At 39.5% G+C, this 12,057-nt stretch overlaps 1 protein-coding gene across 13 annotated transcripts in view; it reads right to left on the reverse strand.

Annotated features, from left to right (window-relative positions):
* The window catches only part of FHOD3 (formin homology 2 domain containing 3), a 373,977-nt gene that overhangs the window by 66,251 nt on the left and 295,669 nt on the right, over positions 1-12,057 (reverse strand). For 11 of the 13 annotated variants that reach the window (XM_061449104.1, XM_061449101.1, XM_061449100.1 and 8 more), the window contains 2 exons: positions 8,967-9,017; positions 4,091-4,320 (listed from right to left, as the gene is read on the reverse strand). In XM_061449104.1, coding sequence (XP_061305088.1) covers positions 4,091-4,320; positions 8,967-9,017 — 281 coding nt within the window. The remainder of the gene's footprint in view (positions 1-4,090; positions 4,321-8,966; positions 9,018-12,057) is intronic. The other 2 variants (XM_061449103.1, XM_061449102.1) reach the window with 1 other exon arrangement.

The raw sequence follows: 12,057 nt of genomic DNA on the forward strand, positions 1-12,057 counted from the left end.
AGTGAGCTGAGTCCATTAGCATTTCCCTTAAAAGGCAGTTGAAAAATCAAATCTGTCAGCAAACACTAGCTAGAAGAACCAAGCCAGCAAGCGAGACCTGTATCCATTACTTGCAGTTCCATTGTGTAATCCGTTGTGATGCTATTGATAAGGACTTCTGAAGATGTTAAAATATACAGTTCTCAGTGAATGCCTGGTGGTGGCCTACTGAAAATGAGCTGGGACTTTTAGTCTCTTATCTATGGGATCCATCTTCACACCAGACAAAAGGAGTTCAACAGTAGAGGCAATCTTTCTTTACCTGCAAATGCCATTTTTCACACTTCTCTCAAGGCTTAGTTTCTCTCCCCCCCCCCCACTTAAACCAAATGAGAAGAAGTTTCATTTGCAATTGGATTAATCAGGAGGAGGAAAACTGAATGTATATTTAAGGACTAATTTTTGAGTTATATGCTCTCTTCTTTTTTAGCCAGAACTTAATCTCTAAAAATGTATAATTGGAAAAAAAATGCAAAGACTTCTCAGAAGACTGAAATCTCTCAAGAACCTAACCTACTCACTAAAAGAGACAGTGTAAGAGAATGTGTAACGACTTTGTTGTTTTGAGACATGGTGCAAACTGCATCTTTGGCCATTTTCAAGACTCGGTCATAAAAAAGCTCTAGCAACCTGATCGGTTATGATCTGAACAGATGTTGGTGACAGCCCTCTTTTGAGGGAGAGGTTAGAATGGGCAGCAAGCTGCTCTCTTCCGAAAAATTTGACTATGGGTTTACAGCATTATACAGGGACATGGAAAGTAGTGACTTTTCTTTTGATACTCAACTATAAATAAACTTTGAAGCAGACACAAGATGTTGCATCCCTAGTGCCTGCAGGTAAGACCTCAACCCCATAGTCCTAAAAGCCCCTTAGAGAGAACAAACATTCCTCTGTGTCTACATCTAATCCCCTGTAAGGGTAATAGATTAGGCAACCATCTGCTTTATTTATTTTCTCAGCTGTCTACTTGGAGCTGGGAGGTACATAGGCTAAGTTTCTCCTGAAGATACATACACTAAGTCTGAAGATGGCTATACCTACCTGAAGCTCCCTTGATTCAATTGTTTTGGCATTGCTTAAAGTCTTGATTGTAATCTCCCTTCAGTTCCTCCAACACAGGAATCCTCTTGCTATGAATTCATCATGGACTCTCTTTTATCATCCACCCCCATCCTTATCTTTTCTTCCCATTCCTTGTGATGACAAAAGCTAGCACAGAGTGATTACCAGTAGGAAACTGGCTCTTTTTTCATTAAGTCAGAAATTATCTTCCTTTCTCCCCCACCCAAGTTCCTTCTCTGACTTCCTGTACTCTAGTTCCTTTGGCTCTACAACTAGGGCTGCAATGGCCTCACTGCACCCTCAGACCCTGGTGCTTCTCCATTTACCAAAATGCTTTCACCAGTCATAATGTAGGCAGTGTTTGAGCTTTGCTCAGCAACTAATATGTTCAGAAGACTTCCTACTGTCCACAATGTGCACTTGGGTTGGCCTGCTTACTTCCTCAAGTGCTAAAAAATCTGCTTTTCTAAGAGAAGGGTTCATCTCCAATTCCTTTGTTGACTGACTTCAGAGATGTCTTGGTTATTGTGCTTCTTTGCACATGTGCTCTTCATAAAATATTCTCCAATGAAATTACAAAAGAGGAAGTAGATCTCTCAAAAAAAACATGTTAAGTTCCACTTTGCAGTTATGGGATTGCCTTCATTTCCTCTGAATGCCATACCCCAAGTTTTACAAGAGTAAGTCTTACAAGGCTTGATAACTTTAGTGGAACCAATTGTTTTATACAAGAAAACACTTCAGCTCAGTAATTTCAGATTTTTATATTGGGTAATGATATGGAGACGTTTCACAGCATGGGACAAAGTTCCACAGCCAAAATCCATTTCCTTCTTAAGTCCAGTAGATACTGGATGGCATAAAATAAATTTGACTTTCAAATTTTGCTAGTAGAGAACACACTTTCCGTTTGACTTCAGGTTCTGAAATCTGCAGATGAATATCACATACCCATTAACACCGTTCTTGCAGAGTCTTTGGAGGGTCCTATGCCCAGAACCAAGGAAGTGTTTTTTGCTTCTGAAGTTTCATCCTTGCTTGGGAAAATGGTGATTCCCCTGTTCAAAGCAACTGCTTTGGGTACATGTAATCTAGATTCTGTCCATGGCTGTATTTCAGCTTTCCTACAACTTCCTTAAGCAAGTTAATGCCTCAGTTTCTCTATCTATTAAGTGGGATTCATAACATTTCCTAAAGATAGTAAAAGTCGAGATTTTAAATCATTATGGAGCATAAGGAGCTTGGATAATAGTCTAGAGGCTATGGCACAAAATCTAAAAATAAGCCTGCCAGCTGTTGGCTGATAATCAATAATCTGGTCACCTCCAGATGAGTGAGCCTGCTCTGCCTACACGCTCATTACTTCATACATTCCCAAGGGTTTTGGTAGGCCTGAAACAGCATCCTTCCTCATGCACAGCTCCTGCTGAAGTATGCAGATTTCATGACCCTGTTCTGGTGCCAACCTGGCTATCTGCCTGTAGCTGCCCTTCGCTCGAGGCTTACTCTGCCCTGTCCATACATTCTCTCTTTGCTGTCAGCTTGCAAGGTGCTGCCCTCTGATGCAGCTGATATTGCCAGGAGTTTTAGTAGTGATGTCCTGCCTACCCACGTGTTGAATGGTTTGCCATATTCTGGCTGCCTGAAGTTGCCCTGTACACCTGCTCTAAATGCATTCTCCAAATGGATTGTGCTGCTCCATTTCATGCTGCATTTTTATTTTAATGTTTCCAGGAGAAATATGTTTAAATAATCATCATAAAGGAGATATTTGCTCCCTACCCAGCTCTGAAACCCTAATGGTGGAAAAATCTAGCTTATTTGCTTTAAAAGCAATATTGTACAAAAGAAAAAAGAGCATCTGGATGTTTCTTAATATCAGTATTACAGAAAAATACCCATGGTTTTTAAGTTCAAATGATTCCACTGAGACTTTTAAGGTGCCAGACAAGAAAACTGGGAATATAATTGTGAAAATATATAAACCTAAATTAAATAAACTTCACCTACTTAGTACAGTGAGGATAAATGTATGCAACATTCGGTATTTGTAACTTTTTTCTTAAATTGCCTTGCTTTATAGCATGCTACCAGCCATAACACTCAATAAAACCAAGCAGTGCAAGTTACAAATGCATTAATCACCTATAGCATGTAGCAGGAAATCAAATCAAATAAAAAAGAATGATGGTGATAATTCACCCTCAACATGCATTCTAGCTCCCAATGTTAATGCAACATCATGTGGCGCAAATATAAATCTGTATGGTGGGTGTTTCTTGAGGACTGAAGGAGGGGTACATGATGCAAGTAGCAGAATGACGTGCACACACAAAAAGTATTGCTCTGCACACCAATAAATTATATGACAGCAAACCAACCATGCAAACACTAATTATACATTCCTTTTTACTAATTGTCTGTGGTCTCTTTTAAGTCCTTTACTACTTGTGCTACAATTTTAAGAGTTTTTGTTGGTATTAAAAATAACCAACACACCCTCCCTGCCTTCAATTCAAGACCTTTTCAGTTTGTCCCATTCAGCCTTTGCTTGCTGGAAGGTTATTATAATCTTGGCATTCATCTGTTGCATTTCTTTCAGAGAATCCACATAAGCAAAATCTGCTGGCAGGAATATTATTGGTCTAGTATTCAGTAACTTCGAATATACAAGGAACATAATGCTAAAATTAAGACCCTCTGTATGCTCTATTTTCCAATTATTCCATTCTAATAGCAACAGACAATGGTAATATAAATCATAGCCCCAGTTAGCAGTGTGTTCGTTGCTTGAATAGACTAGAAGATATCCAAATCTATGCAAAAAACAGAGGAAATGTAAAAAGACAGCATGAAACAATACAAGATGACCCTTTACTTTGGCATCTCAGAGGTTATATTGGACTCATGCATCTAAAAGCACTGCTAGCCCAAAAGAAACTGTGATAAAATCACTGCTCTTTCCCCTGCCCTCCTTTTCACTTACCTTCTGAAGGCTGAGGGGTCCCACAGGGGGTGGAAGGGGTCTTCAGCTCTTCCTGGGACTCTATGGATGCTGGGCTGATGCACTTGGGTACAGGTGACGATGGGGCAGGTGAGGATGGGGCTGAAGGAGATCTCAGGTTCAAGGACAGCTCACTTCTGCCTCGGCTTATGCTCCGACTCTTCAGTTCCTTCTCATACTCCTCTGCTGCCAACCTCTCCAAGTATTTGTATCTGAAAGTTAAATTCCAGAGGGTTTCCGTAAAGAAAAAGAAGTCTGTGGCTGATGCTTGTTTATGGATGAAACACCTGCAGAGAATGAGCTGACTTCCTGAGACAAGGGGTACAGCACTAAACTGCCTGCCTGCTCTATCTGCGAAGGAATGCACACCAAAGCAGAGACTATTTCCCTGAAAAATGTTAAATTGCTCATGACAAAACAAAAGCAAAACCCAGCAGAGTTAAAGAGCCTTTAGAGATAGTATTGTGTCTGCACAGTCCTTCTCCTTTTGGAAGCATTTGCCAGTCCTCCTTTTCACCCTCCTCCTTCACCCTCCTCCTCCTCCTCCTCCTCCCAGCCCTCCCTTTCCCAAAACAAAACGGGAAGGAATAAAATCCAAAAGAAGGAAGAAAAAAAAAAAACCCAAAAACCAAAAAAGGGCAAAAGAAAAAAAAACCTCCAAAGCCAGAGCCCCTTAATACTGATGCAAACAGACAAAGTCTGAGACTTGCTGCAAGGAGAGGGAAACAGTTCAGTGCAGCAGACAAAAACAGATCTCCCTGAAAATAATACCAATAATAAATGTTTGGATTGACTATCTGAAGTCTCTGAACCTGCTTCTATTTGCTCTGAGAGCAATGCACTGGAATTCACTTTGTTCTCTCCAGAGTCTACAATGGAAAGTTTTCTTTTTTTTTTTTTTTTATTCTAAAAAATTTCTCTGCCCCACTCAGACATCCAATAGCTTGTACCTGACGTCACATGTAGTTTATTCATCAAAGTCACTTTAAAAGAACAAAGATACATCTGTTTTGCATTTTAGGCAGGCAGAACTCACTAACTGTTTATTAAGACCAGCTACCAATCATATTCTTCATAGTGTGCTTTATACATTTCGACCAAAATAACTTCGAAATATGTGCCTCTTCCAGATGTCTGCTAATTTTATCCACCATTATTTGCTAAAGAATAAATTCATGACTACAGCTGGATCGGGCTTTAGACTGTTTGTGTTACCCACAAGTGAACTGTTAAACAGGTTAATCAAGGCTACTGCTTATGTCCCCAAAACACTGTGGTCATCCTCCTATAACCCACCATTGTAAACACTTTGTAACAGGGAACACCACTCCTCCCCCCTTCTGCCTCATTGACAGCCCAGATTAGTGTACGAGGGTGCATTAAAAGCAGGCAGGGAGAAGTCAGCCACATGTGGTAACAAACATGCTTAGTGCATATGGCAGCCACACACACATGCATGCTTGCAAACATCCATATAGAGCGTAGAAACGTGTCTTTGAAGAGCACTCCTTGTGTTTTCAGAGGCAATTTGCTTTATTGCAAACAGCAATAATGAAGAACAAACTCATTTTCTTTTATTCCTCCAGAGGTATGCACAGGCTTTGAACAAATTCGGCAAGAAAAAGAACCCCTACAGACTCTGGATGAAAATATAACAAGCCACATACTTGTATGGTTATAAAATAGGAACTGTTTACAGTTCTAACATGAAGCCAATTCTCCAGAATGATTTCTTGCCTTTTCAGTAGAGGAGAACGCCTTTCACTGGCATCAGCTTAGTGTTACAGTTCATGAAGCCAGTCTTTCTTTTAACATTGGTCACTTAAGTATTGTGCCTTCCCCCCCGCCCCAGGTAGAGCAGATGGGACTTCAGACTCATAAAGAGACATTCAAATCAATCACTTGGCTCCAACAGGTACAGACCAGCTGGCTGCCGCTGAGGAAGGTTTTCCAGTTTGCCAACAGAGTACAACAGAAATCTGGACGGATCCTTCCATAAGAGGGGGAGCTACAATGTTTTATAGTCCTCAGCTCTTTTTAATCTGCTGTAACATTTTAGCTTCTGTAGCTGTATGCTGCACAGCCAACCAGTAAAGCAGAAGTCTATCATCAAGATGTGCCTTCTCAAAATATATCTGTTCATTATAGTGAACGAAAAAAGGGAACCAGAACAGCAACTCTCATAGCAGCACATCAGCAACACTAGTTATCAAATGGACAGACTAATAAGCAAACATAGCAGTGTAGCCAAGAAATAAAAACAATTGAAGAATCATTTATTAACATTTCACACTTGATAAATGACATTTATTTAGGTTACTTTTTGTTTCTGCCTGATTTCTCTAACAATGAATGAATGCCAGCATCAAATACACAAGGTCTCATGAAGAGCAAAACCTGAAGGAGTTGAAAGGATGAGCTACCATCCCACTGCTGTACTGTGGATGTAGTTCCTCCACTACAGGATTGACACATTGCCTGTGTATATACTGCCATGATCCTTTAAATCTTAGAAATCTGTCAACATCATCACAGCTATGCTGATTCTTCTCTAGAAAAGCTGGAAGTCTGTGGGCTATCCATCTGGTATACCTCATGAACACAGCATTCCACTTATCATCTTCAAGTAGAAGAAGATACCATTGTGAGATCACCAGGTCTCTGAGGAATACCCTGAAGGTGATTCATAGTGTTGATTTACTGACAAAGTCACGGGGCCTAGAGCATCTGAGCTGCGAATCACACTATGGAGAGCTTGGGAGCTCACCTTTCTTGAGCTTATTTTTAAATTACCAAAGGAAAACACCCAACCAAGCAAAGTAAAAATGGCCTCAAATCCTTGAATGTCAAGAACATGTGGAAAGAATGCTGCTGAATTACACTCAGACCCTTTGAAACTGCAAGAATCTTTCTCCCTCATATCACGACCACTCCAGAGCCACCAGGAAAGTGGATTCCTCTATTCTGGAGCTCCAGAGTGATGCAATAGCACACAGAATGCTCCTATATGCTCAATAGTATCTCCTTCCACTTTTACAAACTGATTCACAGGAAATGTGCAATCCAGATTTTAACTAGGTTTTTAGGACTTTGGCTATAGTGTTTTTTTTATAGTCCATACATTCTCTTAAGTCAACATGCAACTTGCTATAAGAAATGAAATTTCACTTGTGCAAAAGTGTGTGTTAAAAAGATAGTTGCAGAAGGCCAATGTAATGGACGACACGTGCAAGACTTCTGCAACTTGAAGAAGGTTTCTCCAATATATATGTGCTGTCAAAGCAAACGTGTCTTTCCGTTTTCTGAGGAAGAACTGATAATTTCAGTTCAAAAGAACCCTAAGGATAAAGACACGTTCCTACTGACCAGTGAAATTGCTTCGGATTGCACAGCAATGATGTCTTGCTGGTGAACACTTCCTCAAAAGTACTCCAGTTTACTTGGCATGTTCCCTTGTAACTGGAAAGTGCTGGAGAGCTTGCTTCTCATTTGTTTCAAATCTTGCTGACAAGCATGTTTGCTGTAAAAGCTTTTACTCCGCTATGATCTGTGTATGATGCTTACATGCTCGGACGCGTTTCATTTCAGAAAATGTTCTAAACTGTTTGTAATTGTTTTGGCTGGAAGGACAAAGGAAAGCCCATCCACTTATTGTCAAGAGATTTCAAAGTCATTTTCTAATATTAGCTACTTCAGCCACAACATATCAGACTTCAGTGGACAGAAACCAACTGCCTCCTGTATGAGGATTTTTTAGGAAAAAAAAAAAAAGGGAAGAAAAAAATCCCAAACAAAAAAAACCCAAAACAAATAAACCACCAACAAACCAACAACCAAAAAGCCTCCCCAAAAAACACAAACTGAAAAATCACCCAAACCCAAAACGTAGCAACACAATGATTTCTGAGATGGCTGCTCTCATACTTTGATAATGCAATTCCAGTTCTTTGTAATCCAAAAGTATCTCCAGAGAAAAATCTCTAGAGAACCATAAAAGCAGAACTGAAGCAATCTGGACGATTTTCATCTACTGTTTATTCAGTAACGCGCATACTTTCCAGGTAAAAACAAGAGCTCCCTCCAGGGTGCAATTACTAATGGAGGTAGAGATGAAGCTACTGAAAGGCAAAGGTCTTTTGTCAAGTATTCCTTGAAAAATGTGCTTTCATAAGCACATAGCTTCCAGTCTAGTCCAGAGTTTTTAAACCATTTAATAAAATTTAATAAAAGGAAAAGAATACCCCAAACCCTCAGTCCCTTTAAATACGTTATTTAAATAAAACTAAAACAATACCCCAATGATAAACACTGCTAAGCTTTGCAATTGACTCAGTGATGTTTAGAGAGTTTGGCAAAGAAAAATTGGCCCTGAAAGATAAAAATATGCTGGGAGAGGGTCAAAACCATTTCTATCAGCCTGTGACTGCAGTTTTGCAATGCTTGTGACCCTAATTTCCTTTATCCTCAGCTGCCTTTTCTGACCCTCCAGAAAGCTTGGGATCCACTGGGTGAGAAAGACATGCTTATTCAATTTATAACTATACTAAATTTTGGCCAATTTCTGAGGCAAATGGAGTAAGCTTTTTTTTCCCACACAAATAGATAAAAGATAGATCGTCAATCATTCTTATGCACTCCAGTCCCACTGCTCTTCATTTATTGCTGTGCTTACAGCTGGACTTAATTTTTCTCTTTAATGAAGAACTTTAATGAAACAACTACTTTCTTACAGAAGTCTTTTGGAATAAAAGCATTCTGTGCATGCAGAGTTAAAAATGTAAATACATGATAGCTCCACAGTAAAGAATACAGAAAGTGCAAACAATCAAAGGGAAGGATGGATGCATTATATACAAACCTCTCTTCTCTTGCTTGTCTTAGTTCTTCTCTTTTGTCTAAATAATCGCGGCTAGAAATAGAATTGCAGTAAATTGCAGAGGAAACCAGCAGAATAAGCTAACAGAAGTATAAGTACAGTAGGAGAAACAGATCAATACAAAGAAGCCGGTCAGAAACAATGAAGACTATTGCTGATAAAAATGATTAGCTTGTTTTTGTAAAATAGGCTGAAAAGTGTGTGCATATACTTATCCATGCATAATTCACAGGTATGTGTACACCAAATATGTAGTTCAGAAGATCTTTACACATCATTATAAATAAAACAAAACACCAAAAGTGAAGAACTTGAAGTACATTTTGAACCCTAGTAACTTTCAGTTACTATTACTCCATAATAAAATTAATTAAATACATGATGAGCAGGCATTAGTGGCTATTAAACCAGTCCTCATCTGCTCTATCTAGAATGCCCCAAAAGAGTGACCGCAGCACTTGGCAAGCCAGACCAAGGCAGGGAGCATACTGTATCAGCCTCTTTTTAATGTACCTTTCCTCAGTGTGTTTTAGTCGCCATAGCTGGAAATGGGACAGTGGACTGGCATTACAGAGTAGGACAATTCTTTGCTCTTACAAGGTGTATGCAGGATCACTGGACAGGTAACAACCTGTCACGTCTTTATTTTTCACCCTGAGTTTCAGATACAAGCATCCCTGCATCTCTGGGAGGAGCTGCCCTTCTCTCAGCTCCTCAAGCAATTCATATATTTGACTTTTGCCAGGTCAACTTTTCGGAAGCCTGAGCCCTGTGATCTCAGGCAGGCCTGTCAAATCCACAAATGTGGATGCAAATTTAACTCAGAGCAGAGCAGAATCCCGTGAACATTCAGCCTCCCTCAATATCACAGCAAGATAGTTCTTTACAATGTATTTTTAATATTTTGTTGAATCTGATAGACAAAACTGATGAGATTTTCACCTTATTTGTTAGATTCTTCCAGACTGTAACCTAAGAGTACCAGAAAGATTTTCAGAAGTATTCCATTTATGAATAAAACACTGTTTTTTCTTTTTAGATTCTGTCATCAAAGGAATTACTTTTCATCTACCATACCAATAGATATCAAACATCTGCTTGCAAGCGCTCTTCAAAAGTCCGACAATAAGGAACATATATTACTGTTTCAGGCTACCTCCACATTCTTTAAATCCCTGACCTGGTTATACTTCTATCATATTTTCAGAGTATTCTTTGGAATTACAATAGCTATGGGAATAACTCCAAGGAAAAAAAAAAATCTAGGAATTTTTCAGCAGGCATATTTTAACATTACTCTTTCCCCTTTGACAGCTTTCACCCTTCCCTACAGCTGAAGAAGAATGCCTGTATTTTAGGGCATACTGCTCTATACATGCAGCAGGTAAAATGGTCCTTTTACTGAGAAGAATGCTCATTATGTAAAGCATTCCTTTTGCTAGTAATAGCTTATAAAGCTTTTTGATACCTCTCCTGAACCCAAGCTCTTTCACAACTGGTGATGCTCTCCTTTAAATTATCTTCAGTTTGTCCATAATGGTGCCAGAAACTAGAGCAATGTTCTTGAGGCAGAGTTGGAAAGAATGAGATAACAAATGAGTCATGAGGGTAAATCCAGTACTGCTCACGAGTTTTAAGGCTGTGAATTGCAAGTGCTATTTTTAATCAAAAAATACATCTTCAGAGACTGGGTTTCTAGCCAGACTTATGATACAGTACTGTAATCCCAAGAACTCTTGCAAAACTGCCCATGACTGCTGTGGCTTTTCCTCCTCCTGCCAGACTGTTTAATCAACTGTGGGATGCTGTCTGTCTGTGAAGTTTAGTGACTTTAGAGACCTTCTACTCAAATGCAAGTTATAAGTTTGGGTGACCATGGAACTCAAATGTAGAAGATGAAAACACTGAGCATTGAAAAACTGTCATCTTAAATATGCAACACAGTAATGAAATTTAGTTAACCGTTTTCTGACTCGGGAGTAATGGTATGAAGCTGTATATTTAAAATTTTTTTTTTCCTGACTTTAAGGGATCTCTTTTAGTGACACAACAACTACTGTACCCAATCTCCAGTGAAATGTGCAGATCTGTTATTCAAACAGGTCAAGCTGCCAAATGTCCTGGTGGCTTTTTTGGTCTGGAAGTTTCCTTTCTGAAAGATCATCTTGGCTGTCCATGGCACACTGCTGCAGCCTGATGATACCACTTAGAGGGAGATTTTTTGGAAGAGCCTTTAAGACTGAGACCTGATTGTTTGTTTCAGGAGAACATGGGCAGCTGTTGGCTGCCAAAGATCCTATTATGGTGCTCTCCCACCTTCCCTCTGCCTCTCATTTTCTTCTAAACTAGCTATCTTCTGGAGCCAGGAGAGTATCTCCTTCAAGCAGCCAACCAACCAACCACTAGTAAGTTATTCCTTTTTCCAAATTCACTATGACACAGACCATTTCTTACCAAAGAGATGATTACAGTGAAAATAATCCTGCATACTAATAAGGAAGCTCAAATGAAACCCAGTGCCATGTTTTCCATAAATACCAACTCTGAGGCTACAAAACATTTATCCTACCATTCTTTAGATTACTACATTATCTGTTCTATGTTTACTTTTCACCCTGTTTATAAGGAAACAAACTGTTTTCTTAGTGTACACTCTTCAGGCAGTAGGCAGACTACTTCAGGTACAGGCTCCTTATTTATCCTAAGTCCACAGTAGTCTTTGTTAACGGCTGTGAAGGGATTTTCAGGCACGGATTTATCAGGAGGAGCGGGCTTGTCTCTTACTATCCTCAGGCAGCATACCCTGGGATTCCACAGCACACAACGTATTCTCAGATGTGAAAATGGAGAATCCTATATTCAGCTGGGGCCTTTGTCTGGCCACAACTTGAGCACTGATTTTGATAACTGCCTTCCATCAGTTGCTGTTTCCAGGAAGAAAAGATGCATGTTCAGAAAAGTGAGAAAAAGTAGTTTAAAAGCACTACCATACATCCCAAGACAGCAAAACAGTTTTACTTTGCAGAACCCAAAAAGTTGGCTCAGTGTTGTCCCTTCCTCCCTTTTAAATATC

This window comes from Pezoporus flaviventris, unplaced genomic scaffold (assembly GCF_033815535.1).
Source record: "Pezoporus flaviventris isolate CSIRO_AGI_PZ_B2104156 unplaced genomic scaffold, CSIRO_AGI_Pfla_v1 ptg000007l, whole genome shotgun sequence".
Classification (NCBI taxonomy): Eukaryota; Metazoa; Chordata; class Aves; order Psittaciformes; family Psittacidae; genus Pezoporus; species Pezoporus flaviventris.